The 15,486-nt window shown below is 42.8% G+C and overlaps 1 protein-coding gene across 1 annotated transcript in view; it reads right to left on the bottom strand.

The window, feature by feature from the left end:
• The window catches only part of LOC143283111 (uncharacterized), a 109,422-nt gene that overhangs the window by 52,233 nt on the left and 41,703 nt on the right, over nucleotides 1–15,486 (bottom strand). The window contains exon 10 of the mRNA XM_076589224.1: nucleotides 3,806–3,889. Within this exon, the coding sequence (XP_076445339.1) occupies nucleotides 3,806–3,889 (84 nt within the window). The remainder of the gene's footprint in view (nucleotides 1–3,805; nucleotides 3,890–15,486) is intronic.

Here is a 15,486-nt window from a genome sequence, read left to right on the forward strand (position 1 = left end):
GAATGTCCTTGGGGACATTCAGGCAGCAGAAGGTGAGAAAGAATGTGTTGGTCGGGACTCTGTCCGACCCCTTCTTCACCGTCACCCTGTACACGTCGGTCACTCCCTGAGAGGACAGCTCGCTCTTGATCTCAGCTTCAGACACTCCTCTCAACCCCGGGCATCTGATGACCCCCTTTGAGCAGTTGAGACCTTTGTGAGGGGAAACCTTCACCGCCCTATCCACAAAAGTGGTCGCCTTGAGAAGAAGCTGTGTCTGCCTTTTTGACTCTGTCTCCACTAAAAACGCTCCACTCCTCAGCCTCTTGATGGATTTCAGCGATCCCGCCAGACACTGGAAGCCCTTCTGGATAGCGAAGGGGCTGAGAGCCGACAAGGGCTTGTCGTCATCAGCGCCCTCCATCACAAGCCACGACGGCCAAAATCCAGAGGTCTCAACGACCTCCGAATCTGAGTCCGAATCGTCTGTTCCTTGTCGTCGTCTTTTTCCAAATTTAGGGGGGTGTAATTGTTTGGAATTAATGTTGAAAATATTGTAAATTCATCCCTCCCTTACCCACCCACCATGGGGTCCAACTTAGGGGCCAGGGTCAAGGGAACACCAGCTTGACCCCTTCCAGGTTTCGGGAGGGATATACGACCAACAGCCTAGCTCCAACGTGTTCCCCCCCGATCATGCCCAGCTCCCGGGGACAGAGAACCGAGCACTACGGGGGTTACCTTCGTTAGCCTCTAAACTGCCAGTCTTGACCCAGCCCCACGAAGGGGTAGCCGATTGACACACACGGGCCAATGTGTGCCGCCTGTCTTAGGAGAGGTCCGAGCCAAAGGGATGTGTTGAGAGCAGCGTGCTCTCTCAATCCCCAGGATCTCATTCCCCTCCATCACAGGTCGCGCCGCACGGCAAACACAGCGGGCCTGAAGAAGGCCGCAGAGAAAAAAGAATGTGGAAAAGAAGGCTTAATGGGGAGCTGAGGACAGAAAAGAGGCGGTAAAAAGAAGAATAGAGAATAGCGAAGGGACAGTGGGTCACGTTTAGTTTGGGCCTCACTCACGACCTGTTCAGCATGGGAAGCCCTATCAGGGGCATCAGTACAAAAACCACCACTTATTCAGAATGAACTGGTTAAGCTCTTTTAAACATAAATAATAAAATACTATAGATAACCGCTCACATACACCCACACACACACCCTCCCACCCAAACACCCACAAACATTATCACAAATTATTACAACACAAAAACCCACAGTAAACAATATCTTGGCTTGAAGCTTTCATCGGGAGGGTTTCACAGTACATGAAAACCTCAAAATAAAGGTTTCAAAGTAATATATTGTGGGTTTTCTTTTCTCACTTCTGACACAATCCCACCCCCTTCCTGTTGATGTATCTTGTAGCATGTAGTTATCATCAGGATAACCCGAATCACTTCAGATGATCAACAAAAACATTACTTTCATTTTCAATCACATTTTTGTAGTTGCTACTGGCGACATTGTACAGAAAATCAAACAAAATTCTAACCACCTCTTCTACACTGTACATTCTGGCAGCCATTTTAGACATGCTCAACAGTTTTTTTGCTTTATAAAACGCAAAAAAAACCCATTAAAAATCAAGTCAAAACTTGCCAAGAAATTGCTTCGAACACTCATCAAGGCAGTTGCCATCTGCAAGGGAGGTAAGCGTGTCCAACTGTGTAGCTGGACACCTGATTATGCAGTTACCCCTAAACCGCAGATATATCAGTGGTCAGAAGTGAAAGGCTTAATAAAGCATTATTGAAAAAAAGGAGTCTTTCTCCGAAAAAGGCTAGTATTTCTATATTACAGACACTTCAAGCTAACTGTTCAGATTCTTTTCATGTTCACTGAACACAACTCAGATGAAGGAAAAATCAGAACAGACACAGGATGTCAGTGGGTGTCCTTGTTGTAATGGGGAAACACTTTGCCTGGGACATCAGCTGACGTCTTATAGGCACAAAACAGGTAATCACATACAAAAAATTCATTTCACTCATTTCCTCATTAAACAGTTAAACAGCCAGCCAATCACTTGACTGATCAACCAATCAAATAATCAACTGCTCAAATAATATGTACACCCAAAAAAAACCAAAAAACCATCACTGAATTTCAGTAGCCCTGATAACAGCAAGCAACATTTAGAGAAAAAGAATGGAAGTGGAGAAAAGAGGAGTGGAAAACTTATTCTAATTTTGCATAATTTTACATTGGAAAATGTTCATTTTATCAATCAAATGGCAACAAAATTAGACAAGCATGTGCGGTGACAAAAGTGCAGTATAAGACCAACTCAGTGCAATGAAATCTGTTTTTTAAAAATCACGTTACCTGTGACATGGTTGCAAGATTTACCTTGTAAAATAAATGTGAAACATGTTTACGAAGTGACAAATAGTGTTGAAAAAAATAAACAAATACAGCCTTGTATGCTAGATTTAATGCTTTTAGATTTAAAACAAAGAAGAAAAACACATTAGTGTAAAGTGGTTTACAAAACTGCCATAACAATTATTGATTTTTAACGCTCAGAAATACAACAAATACTTTACTTGTATGTGTGTTTGGATGGATGTGTGCCTGGTTGGTGCAGCACAGCTTGCAGTATGATTTTTGCTTTGGTCATGGTTATGTGTGGGTGTAATTTTGCCATGATACATGTGTATTCTTGTGTTCCATGATGTATTCAAAAATACTTCTGTATGCACACACACACTGACACAGTGAGTGAGATGGACAAACAGACCAAAAGACAGACACACACATACACATGTGCACACATGCATGCCTATGCACACACATGCGTACACACACACACACATACGCACACACATATCCTCCCCTAAGATAGCAACAGCTTTAATGAACACTTTAAACACAGGTTTGATGAAAAAGCAAGAAAGTAAAAAACGAGAACCATCCTTTTTGAATGTTCAAGACGTCACAATGATTTTTGCTTGCTTTTGTTTTTTCTTTTTATCTATTTCTAAATGATGTAGGGACATGTGATGTTGAAAACTATGGAGGGAGGTGGGACACAGGCTGAAATATTATGATTTTCATTTTGGTTGATTTTGCACATGGGTGTGATTTTGCAATGCTTTATGATTACTGTTGGGCGCCATGATGTATATTATTTTAAAAAGCATGAATATATGCACACAGTGACACATGGAGTCATATGGACACACACACACACACACACACACACACACTCACTCACTCGCTCACTCTGGCACACTCGCTCGCTCACTGATACATGCCAGTGCACAAGCATGCAGGCTCCCACACAAACATTGCCACATCCCACCTCCCTTTCAGCTGAAACTTGTGTTGTAATTAACTTCCATAATAAGCAGAAGAACTTCCTATTTGATCAAAAAATGATATAATGACTTTTTAATCAGTTTGGCAGTATGTAAGTTTTGCATATGAAAAATGAAAGTATGATAGAAAACTGGAGACATTCTTGGCTTCTGTAAGGTTTGTTTTGCCCTTCCTGAAGTGCATTGTCATTAATATTATGAACAAGAGCGTGTGAAAAGAACCAATATTTTCATATTTTTAAGCTAAATTTGGTGTTGACAAAGTGCTTCCAGAGAAAATGAATTTGTAACAGCTTAACACACACACACACACACACACACACACACACACACACATGAACAAAGAAACAAAGTGTTATCACACGGACTCGCATTGTGTGTAAACACATATGTGAGCTAATAAAACCTTACAGAAAAGTCATTCTTAGAAACAAAATGCTTTCTACTCACTTTCTCCAAAGATCCTCTGAGAGCAGGCTCCAGACTTTCAATGTCCATTAGTTTCTCAGAGAGATTCTTGTCAATTCCAAAGTCCTGAAAGAGAGGAAGGGAGGGGGGAATAACAAAATGATTTATGCTGCATCTGTATATGCATAGTTATAAGTTATGACTAACAATCAAACAACCTTTACCTTAAGAAAGAGGGTTCACTACTCCTTGATGCTTCCTGTGAAAAGCAGTCCTGCTTGGTTGTCTGTGAAAAACAAACACTCCCTTCCTGGTACATTAATGCTGTGCAGTGTGTGTGAAACAAAGCCGGAGAGGCAGCAGACATGATCACATTTTCATTTCCAATGTTTTATGTGTCCTTTATTCACGTTTAATTTGCACACACACACACACACACACACACACACACACAAAGGAGAGAGAGAGAGTATAAGTGTGTGTGGGAGGGAGGGGGTGGGGGGTGAGAGGTATGTGTGTAAGAAATGGAGAGAGAAAGGGGGAAGTGAAACATTACAATTAAGCCCACCTTTGGTAATACATATGAAATGAAAAGAATTAACTGAGGCAAACACCAGGATGGTTCCACCGAGTTACCAATAATCCATTATGCATACACTATGAAACCTGTCACAAAAACGAACTGACTGACTTCTAAATTTATTGGACATCAATCAATGCCTCACAAAGTAAATATCCAAAACTCTGTCTCTCTTTTTCAGTTTCTCAAGGAGGTGTCACTGCGTTTGGACAAATCCATACAAACTACACCACATTTGCTGGGCAGATGCCTGACAGCAGCACAACCCAACACACCAGTCAGGCAGAGATGCCAACCCCTGTCTAGTGTTTGTAAGAACAATAAGGAAATTGGTGACTTCCGGTTGGCTTCCGATGTCGGCAAGTCAGACATTGTTTGCTCCCATCTATTTCTTAAAAGATAAGTGTTTGATCGTGTGTAGGAAGTTCGAAATGTGACCAAGAGTAGTGTGTGCTTTTTGGGAAAAGATTCCAACATCTATCACGGAAAGCAACATTGTGAAGGGGTATTCATTGTTGATACACGTGGTAAGCTAGGCCGGCGCTGGTGCTGGAATCTGGAACTATGGCGGCGGCCCCGCCTGCCCCGCCGGTGGAGCCAGTGTTCGTGACGGCTCGCGCACTGCCCTCCTATGAATCTCTGCCCAACACATATGATATTTGTGTAGCTGCAGAGAGTGTGTCAGGTAGAGGTACGATTGTTGGGGCGCAGCGTATTCGAGGACTCTGGCGCATTTATCCCAAAACAGACGAAAGTAGAGACAAACTGTTGTTGGAGGGGCTTGTGTTTAGGGGTGCACGTGTGGCTCTGCTGAACCGAAACCCCTTTTTAAGAAGGGAAGAAGACGATTCAAAACCAACAACGAAACTATGGATTAGTAGTATCCCGCTAAGTGTGGACAACACTGACATTGAAGCTGCGCTGAAGAAGGTGGGCGTGGAACTACGCTCATCAATTGAAAATGAACTGGCCAGGAACCCTGACGGGAGACTGACACATTTTCAGACTGGCCGCAGATTTGTTTTTGTGTCTGTGCCCAGCACTCCACTGCCTCCAGTCTTGAAAGTCGGACTATTTTCAGCAGACATTTTTCATAGAGAAATGAAGGGAAAACTTAAATGCAGTAAGTGCCTACAAGATGGCCATAGGGTGTCCGGTTGTGAGGGTGAAGTTGTGTGTAGGGGGTGCTTCCAACCGGGACACAAAAAAATAGATTGTCTGTTGGCATTGAGCGAACCAGACAACCGGGAGGCATCAGTGGTGGTCAGTGCTGAGCCCCTGAAAGAGATGGAAGACAGCAGCACTGCACACACAGAGCAAGCTGTGCAGGGAGGTGAACTACACACCCCTGACAGCCCCGCCGCGAGCAGAGCACAGCGGCAGCCAGCGGTGAAGCAAACTGATGGTCAACACGGCAACACGGCACGGGGCAAGATGAGAGGAGTGACTCCCCATTGGCCAGCAATGAGGAGCAGGAAAAAAAACGACCAAGTGTGGATTGCGGATCTCACACACAGCAAGAAGGGAAAACGGACCACGCAGACATGGAAGCAGCCGACACCTGACGGCTGCTGTCTGAACACTGGACTGATTTCACCTCCACGACCCTGGCTTCGTCTAACGGACTGACGATAATGGACAGTGAAATAGACACTACTTCTCATAATCATGGCGAATAACACTCTTAGCATTGGAACGCTAAACGTGCATGGACTAAGAAACAAATTAAAACGAAAAGTGGTATTTAACTTTATAAGAGACCAAAATCTAGATATTGCATGTTTACAAGAAACATATATCACAGACGATCTAATACATGAAATTGAGAGAGAATAGCCAGGAAAAGTTTTTCATAGATCAGGAACAAACAGAAGTAATGGATTAACGATATTCATAAATAACAAGAAACAAACCACTATTGAACACATAAAAGCAACGGATAGAATACTATTAATTAAGGTAATGCTGGAAGATAAAGTGAATGTTATTGCTAACTGTTATGCTCCAAACTTTACAATGGATAAATTAGCATTTATAACTCAACTCGGCGATCTATTGCAGGACCAAGAATATGACAACCTGTGGGTAGTGGGGGATTTCAACACAACAGTAAGCCAGCTGGACAATATTGCTGGCAAACCACACTCAATCCGAGAAACAGAAGCGCTTACCAACTTGTTAGCATCACTCGATCTTATCGACACGTGGAGGACACTCCACCCTGACGCCAAAGAATACACTTGGTCCAGACCAAACCCATTCACAGCAAGAAGAATTGACTATATATTTTGCGACTCTTCCACACAACCATTGATAAAAAAGACAGATATAAGGGCGTTCCCGCAATCAGACCACAAACTCGTTAAAGTAGTTTTCAGTACAAACAACTTTCAGAGAGGTCCAGGATACTGGAAATTCAACAATTCCTTGCTAACAGATCAAGCTTTCCTAGTCGGAACAAACACTTTTATTGATGAACATTTTGCACAATATAAACACGAAAATCCACAGACAGCTTGGGAAATGTTCAAAGTTAAGTATAAATCTTATTGTATTCTATACTCAAAAACAAATAAATCCCAACGTCAAAACAAACAAACTGCCATAAAAACGCTAAACGAAGCAGAACACCAATTGTCACAAGACCCAAACAATAAAGAAATCCAAACAAAAATACATAAAATGAAGAAAGACATAGAAATACAGGAACTGAGAGAAGCTCGAGGAGCACAGGTCAGATCCAGAGTCAAATGGATAGAACATGGTGAGAAAAACACCAGATACTTTCTCCAGTTAGAAAAAATAAAGGCAACATCAAACACAATATCTTGCCTTCAAATAGATGAAACGACAACAGACAGTCCGGAAAAGATACTTGGAGAAATAAAAGAATATTTTGATAATCTATACAAAGACAAATCGTTAACTGGGGGAGACATACGGGAACATTTCCTATCTGACCAGGATTTTCCAGTCCTGACACAAGAACAAAAAGAAGATTGTGACAAAGAGATTACTGTGGAGGAACTCACCCATGCACTCAATGAGCTAAATAAAGACTCTGCACCTGGAAGCGATGGTCTGACACCATCTTTCTATAAACAATTTTGGGACCGACTGAAAATACCACTTTTCAATTGTATAATCGATGCCCTAGAGCAAGGCGAATTATCCTTTTCAATGAGAAAAGGAATCATAACACTAATACATAAAGGAAAAAACCTTGAAAGAAACAATCTAGCAAACTACCGACCTATTACTCTTACCAACACAGACTACAAAATATTTTCCAAAGCTTTGGCTATACGACTGCAAAACGTAATCAAAACAATAATCAACGAAGATCAGATAGGATTTATAAAGGGTAGAAACATTGCTTTTCATTTGAGGTTCTTTGATGATCTCACAAAATATTTAGACAGAACTGACCAGCAAGGTGCACTGATCGCATTAGACTTCTCAAAAGCCTTCGACATGATATCAAAGAATTGTATAAAACAGGCACTTCGCATTTTTAATTTTGGTCCAAAATTCGCAAGTTTAATTGCAACTGCAATGAGAAATACAGAAAGTTGTATACACAATGGTGGCTGGCTATCCGACTGGTTCCCAACTGAAAGAGGAATAAGACAAGGACGTCCACTCAGTTCCCTCCTTTTTGTTATAGCTGTAGAAATCCTTGCTATCCGAATTCGAAACAACAAAGAAATTGAAGGAATCAAACTCTCTCATCAAAGCTTCAACGACAACGGGCAACCCAATATTTCCAAAATAAATCAATTTGCAGATGACACTATGCTAACAGTTAGAAATGAAAAAGATATACAGATAGCCATAAATATTATTAACGAATTTGAAAGCTTTTCAGGACTAAAACTAAATAAAAATAAATCCGAAGGAATATGGTTGGGTTCAAGGAAAAAAGAAGTTGGAACCTTTAATGGCATACCTATGAAATCTGATAAAATAAGAATTCTGGGCATATATTTTTCAGCAGACAGAAATTTCGGAAATTGAAGAGAACTGGAAAGCTAGAATAGAAACAGTAATTAGAACTATTAAAAGATGGGAACGTAGGAACCCATCACTCTTTGGCAAGGTTATACTTGCAAAAACGCTCCTCCTGTCACAATTCACTCTTCTGCTACAAGTAGCATCGATCCCAGAAAAGACAATAAACTATATAAATACTCTCTTGTATAGATTCCTGTGGAAGAAAAAATATAACAATAAAAGAGCATTTGAGAAAGTGAAACGGGGAGTTCTGAGTCTCGACAAAGCACACAGAGGCCTAAATATGATAAATGTTGAACACCAACAACAAATGTACTTGGTAAAATGGGCAGTAAAATTCCTCAACGAAGAAAAAGCACAATAGAGCATCCTTGCAAAACAAAATATTGCACCTTTTGAGAACGCACACTGTGCTTTTAACTGTAATGTCGCTCCAAAAGAAATAAAACACTTAGAAAAGGTACAATCAGTCTTCTGGACAGATGTGCTAAAAACAGTAGCGTCCTTTAACAAGAACAGACTGACAGACAACATAAAAACGGAACCTCTCTGGAACAATAAACATATAAAATACAAAGGAAATACCTTGTTCTTCATAAAGTGGAGCAAAGCGGGTTTTTCCGTCGTGCAAGACCTATGGCTAAATGGAAACCTCTTAACGTACCAAGAAGTTTCAGAAAGAATTGGTCCTCAGCCAAACCTGTTATTTGAGTACAACGCAATCATAAATGCACTACCACGCGCGTGGAAACTTCAGCTAGCACATGATAATCTAAAGGAAGACATTCAGTATAATATAGCAACTGAAGAAGGAAACGTAACCACCCTGTCTAATAAACAAATAAGAAAATATTTGCCCTTCAAAAAAACCATGAAATTTGCGCGGTGCAATTCTGGAGACGAAAATTAGATATCAATACTCAAGATTATTTCAGCTTAGCCTATGAATGCACGCAGGAAACTCGACTGAGGTTATTACATTTCAAGTTCATACACAACATCTACCCAACAAACATCATGCTACAAAAAATGTGTGTTACAGATACTAACAAATGCCACTGGTGCCAAGAAACCAACTACACTGAACATGCATTCTATGCATGTCCCAAGCTCACCACTTTCTGGACCAATGTAAAACAATTTATACTTACTAAGTATAACACTTGGATCCCAATGAACGAGAAGATAGCACTATTTGGTGCAACTAAAACTGATATCAAATTCAAAAAGAAAACAAGTAAACATTATCTTATTGGTTGCAAGGCTTGCTATCTCCAAATTTAAATATGGCAAATGTAAGAATCTTGAACTTATATTCGAAACAGAGCTGCACCTTAGAAATCTGGAAGGAATATAAAAAAATTATTAAAAACAAAAACCAGAACAAAAAACAACACACACACGCACACACACACACACACACACACACACACAAACAACAAAAACTAAAGCAAAACAAAACAAACAAAAACAAACATCACATCAAACATACACGTATTGTTCTTGCATAGTTATAGTGCCTCCAGAGAGAGAGAGAGACAGAGAGAGAGAGAGAGAGCCTAGTTTTCTCTTTCAGACACTGTAATTGTGTGTGGGGTCATTGTGTGTGTGTTTATGTTTTTTCTTCTTTTGTGTTGCATGATATTGAAGACGATGATGGATAATGCCATTGGGAAGATAAGGAAATGGAAAAAAAAAAAAGGAAATGAAAATAAAGGAGAGAGAGGAAAAAAAGATAACAGAAAGAAAGGAGAAAAATGATGATGGAAGAAAAAGAAGGAAAAAAAACGAAAAAAAGAAGAAAGAAAAAAAAGAGAGAAAAAAAAGAAAAAGAAAAAAGGAGGAAAGAAAAAAAGAAAAAAGAAAAAAAACGAAAATCTTCCATGGATGCTGAGACAGCCCTGCACATTTGCAGAACTTGAACGCATCCTCTGATTTCTCAAAAAAAAAAAAAAAAAAAAAGGAAATTGGTAGGAACATTTTGAATTTGATAGGCACACTTGAACTCCGAGCCACATCAGCAAATACACACACAGTATAACCAGCATGTGAGTTCCCTTTGTAAGATGGAGGGCACAATACATGGATATTTTTCAATGTACATTTGGTGAAATTTCTGTTCCCATTGCTGCTTCTTTACAGCTGACACATCAGTGGCACTGTGTTGTTTCCCTGGTCTTTGTTCATCTTGTTTCTCACAATCAGAATCCATGGCTGACTTTCTCTGTTTCGAGCCGCTTGTTCCTATCTTGCACTCCGCAACTGTTTGACCGAGATGCAACTTGATTAAGCTATGTTCTCTCTTGTTTGGGCAAACAATTAAGCTGACTGGTCTACTGAATCCAGTTTCAATATAAGCACACGCACAATTAGCTGAGCATTATCACATGAAACCAAGGTTAGCTGTAACTGCCCTGGCCTCGTGAACGATAGGTCCAGAGCGTCTGTGTAATGTTACGACAGAAAAGCATGTGACCATACTACATTGTAAAAAATGAACTCGTCTGAATAATTTTGACGTTGTCATATCGTCGGAACAAACTGCCAAAGAGCGTAACAAAATACAGCAAAATCGTAACAGTTGGCATCTCTATATTTGTGTACCTATCAGAGTGGATTTCTTCTACAGAATTTTACCAGAAGACAACACTTAGCTTGACATGTTTCTTTTTCTATGTGCCAAGTGAGTGCTGCACAAGGAACCTTGGTTTATGATAATAATAATAATAAGTATTTATATAGTGCTGAATCTTGTGCAGAGACAAATCAAAGCGCCTTCACACCAGTCATTCACACATATGCAAAAACTTGAGAAACTTAAGACAAAGAAAAGGCAAGGGAGGGAGGCTATCCTGGAAAGAGGTGGATTTTGAGGCCAGACTTGAAAGAGCTGAGTGAGGAGATCTGATGAAGCGGAAGAGGAAGTTCATTCCAAATGAAAGGTCCAGAGACAGAGAAAGAATGGGGCCAACAGTGGAGTGTTTAAATCTGGGTGTGCACAACAGAGTGAATCTGAAGCCAATTGTAGAGAGCAAGATGGGGTGTAGAGGTGAAGGCAGCCACAGACATAGGAAGGGGCAGATTTGTGAATACATTTATGTAATAGCATTTATTTTTGTGGCAATTTGAATGAATGTGTGGTTGAGATTGCGCGTGCGTGTTTGTGCTTGTGATGCTAGGGGAAGCAACTGAGTGTTTCTTATGAATATGATTTTATTGTGATCATCGCTCCTCAGTGTGAGTGAGTACAGTTCTGGATAGCTTAGCTGATCCCGTCACAGCAATTGTAAGCCAGAGCGTGAGAATCGGCTGGACCGGACGGGTCCTAGTGTTTCGAAGTTTGGCCTGTTGTCACACTGATGAGGTGAGGATATCTATGGTATTAATGTTAGGTCCTATTATTCTTATTATTATTTATAGGTGTTTGGTTCTTCATTATTTGTCAAAACATTTTGTATTTGTTCTGGTTATGAATTGGATTACTTAATTTCACTATTTTAGTAAGCGAATGAAAGGTGATCCGTTTCTGGGATTGTTTGGTAATTGTTCATTTCCACTCAATTGTCTTTGTAATTTCTATGGATCGATTCATCCAAATGATAAAGTGTTATATTTGTGTTGTCAAAATACTTTCATGCTGTACATTACAAATATAGTTTATACAGTTATATAGTTTATACTGACCTGTCAGGTCAGGTCATTAGATCTGCTACTGGTAACCTGTAATCCAGTACAACCTGTTCAGGGTCGGGTTGCCGACGACTAAACTGGCACTTCCACCGCTCCCTTCTGGGACTGGTGAGCCGGGTGGCTAGACACCCTTATGGAGATCCATAAAAGGGCGTTGGCTCAGGAGAGCCACCGACGGCCATCTAGCTCCACTGTGCTGTGTGCATGCCACACGCAGTTGGCCCCCGGGGTGTGTCTACCCATGTATGCGAAGTCTGGATCCGGCAGAATCTGCGGAAGAAACCTATCGGTTCAACGGAGAGGAAGGCGGTTACAGCAACGCACTGTGGAGTGCAGAGAGCAAGATGAGACACCGAAAGGATATCTTGGTCATCCACTGCATCCATGCTCATCCTCCAGTCGTCTCGACTTAGTCTTGCCACTGGAAATTGGTGGACCCGGACGAGAGAGTGAGGTCGATGTTGCGCAACTCCTCTTCACTTTAAACAAACTCATCGCGCAAGTCATCAGTCATCCAAAATGACCTTTCATCCTTCATCATTTCATCACCCCCAAGTCCTGTGGCGACAGGCGAGCGACGAAACGACAGGTGTGGGTACACTGGCAGTCGCAGCCGCAGACCTGCACGCAGGCGGCTCAGGCCATAGGGTCGTTCTTCATCGACAGGAGCAGCGATGGAGCTCGGCAGCCGTCTGAGCGTCTGAGCAGCCCTCTTTAGGAATGCACTGCTCACCTCCCTGGCATGAGGAAGGGGCTAGAAAAGGTGCCCTAAAAATTGCCTGCTCCATATCACCCTGGCCAGCATACCGCGGCTGGCGTGGACCCTACATCAGCGGTCGAAACAAAGAGAAAGAAAAGAAAAAAACAAGGATCGTTCCTCTCACCATTGGTGCTTGGAACATAAGGACTCTCCTGGACAGAGATAATGCGGACAGACCCCAAAGGAGAACAGCACTAGTTGCATCTGAACTCGCCAGATACAACATCGACATCGCAGCCTTGAGTGAGACTCGGCTTGCAGGCGAAGGCGAGCTCTGTGAACGGGGATCTGGTTACACCTTCTTCTGGAGTGGACGAGGAAGCGAAGAGCGACGTGAGGCTGGCATTGGTTTTGCAGTAAAAACAGCACTTGTCAGCAAGCTAGCTGGAATCCCAAAGGGAGTCAACGATAGGCTTATGACCATGAAACTCCCACTGGCATCTGGCCAGAAGCACCTCACCATTGTCAGTGCCTACGCCCCAACCATGACCAACCCGGATGAAGTGAAGGCGAAGTTCTATGAGGACCTTCACTCTGTCATTGCTGCCATCCCCAAAGCAGACAAGCTCATCATTCTTGGGGACTTCAATGCTAGAGCTGGCTCTGACTACATCTCCTGGGATGGAGTGATTGGAAAGCACGGTGTGGGCCACTGCAACCCAAATGGATTGCTTTTGCTTCAGACCTGTGCAGAGCACGAACTGCTGATAACCAACACAGTTTTCTGCCTCCCTACCTGTAACAGGACGTCATGGATGCACCCTCGCTCAAAGCATTGGCATCTCATCGATTATGTCATCGTCAGGAAAAGGGATAGGCAAGATGTACGTGTAACAAAGACCATGTGCGGCGCCGAGTGTTGGACAGACCATCGCCTTGTAGTCTCGAAGCTGAATGTTCGAATCCAACCCAAGAGACGCCCCCAAGGCCAGAAGGCTCCAAAACGGCTCAACATCGCTAAGCTGAAAAGCATCACCATCAAACAGTCCTTTGTGGAGCTGCTGGAAGATCGTCTGGAATCCGCCTCTCTGGACAACCAGAATGTGGAGTCTGACTGGAGGACCCTGCGTGAGCTGATCTATAGTACAGCTTCAGAGACCCTGGGACCCATGACCAGAAAGCACAAAGACTGGTTTGATGAAAACTGTGATGAAATCAAGCAGCTTCTGGATGAGAAACGCCGTCTGCATCAAGCCCACCTGAGCAACCCAAAGTCCACATCAAAAAAGGATGCATACAATGCCATCCGCAGGACTGTTCAGCAAAAGTTACGCCAGATGCAGGATAAGTGGTTGAGTGACAAAGCTGATGAGATCCAGGGATATGCTGACAGGCACGATATGAAGAGGTTCTATGATGCCTTAAAAGAAGTCTACGGCCCCACATCCTCAGAATCATCCCCCCTCCTCAGTGCAGATGGGAATACCTTGATCACCGAGAAGGAGAAAATTCTCGAACGCTGGGCTGAGCACTTCAACAGTGTCTTAAATCGCCCTTCCTCCATAAATGATGAAGCCATAGACCGTCTCCCACAAGTCCCCACCAACGAAGCACTGGACGATCCGCCAACACTTCTTGAGACCCAGAAAGCAATCCGTCTGCTATCCAGTGGCAAAGCACCTGGCTCAGACTCCATACCAGCAGAGGTCTACAAGGATGGAGGCACTGTGCTGACTGAGAAGCTTCATCAGCTGTACTCACTCATGTGGAAAGAAGAGACGATCCCCCAGGATTTCAAAGATGCATCTATCATTCACTTGTACAAGCGAAAGGGGAACCGGCAAGCCTGTGATAACCATCGGGGCATTTCCTTGCTCTCCATCACAGGCAAGATACTTGCCAGGATCCTACTTAACCGCCTCACAGCACACCTTGACCAAGGTCATTTGCCTGAGAGCCAATGTGGATTCCGGAAAGAGCGCGGAACCACTGATATGGTGTTTGCTGCAAGGCAGCTGCAAGAGAAATGTCAGGAGCAAAATGCTGATCTGTTCTCCACCTATGTCGACCTCACTAAGGCCTTCGACACCGTGAGTAGAGAGGGACTGTGGAAGATCATGGCCAAGTACGGATGCCCTCGGAAATTTATTTCCTTGGTCAGCCAATTCCATGAAGGCATGCAGGCTCGAGTCCAGGACAATGGTGAAACATCTGCTCCTTTTGCTGTCACAAATGGTGTCAAGCAAGGCTGCGTCCTGGCTCCAACGCTGTTCAGCCTCATGTCCTCTGCAATGCTTACTGATGCCTTCAGAGATGGCGATGTTGGAATCGGCCTAAAGTACCGAACAGATGGCAAGCTGTTTAACCTCAGAAGGCTTCAAGCAAAAACGAAGGTCATGACAGACATCATCAGAGACTTTTTGTTTGCTGATGATTGTGCCCTCAACGCTGGATCTGAAGCTGACATGCAACTCAGCGTCAACAAGTTTGCCACTGCCAGCAGGAACTTCGGCCTTACCATCAGCACGAGGAAAACTGAAGTTCTCCATCAGCCAGCCCCAGGGAAACCCTACGTTGAGCCCAACATCACAGTCAACGGTCAGAGACTCAGTGCGGTGGAGCGGTTCACATACCTTGGCAGCACACTGTCACGAAATGCGACCATCGACGATGAAGTGAACGTCAGGATTGCAAGAGCAAGCGCAACTTTTGGTAGACTCAATGCAAATGTCTGGAACA

This window comes from Babylonia areolata, chromosome 6 (genome assembly GCF_041734735.1).
Source record: "Babylonia areolata isolate BAREFJ2019XMU chromosome 6, ASM4173473v1, whole genome shotgun sequence".
Taxonomy (NCBI): Eukaryota; Metazoa; Mollusca; class Gastropoda; order Neogastropoda; family Buccinidae; genus Babylonia; species Babylonia areolata.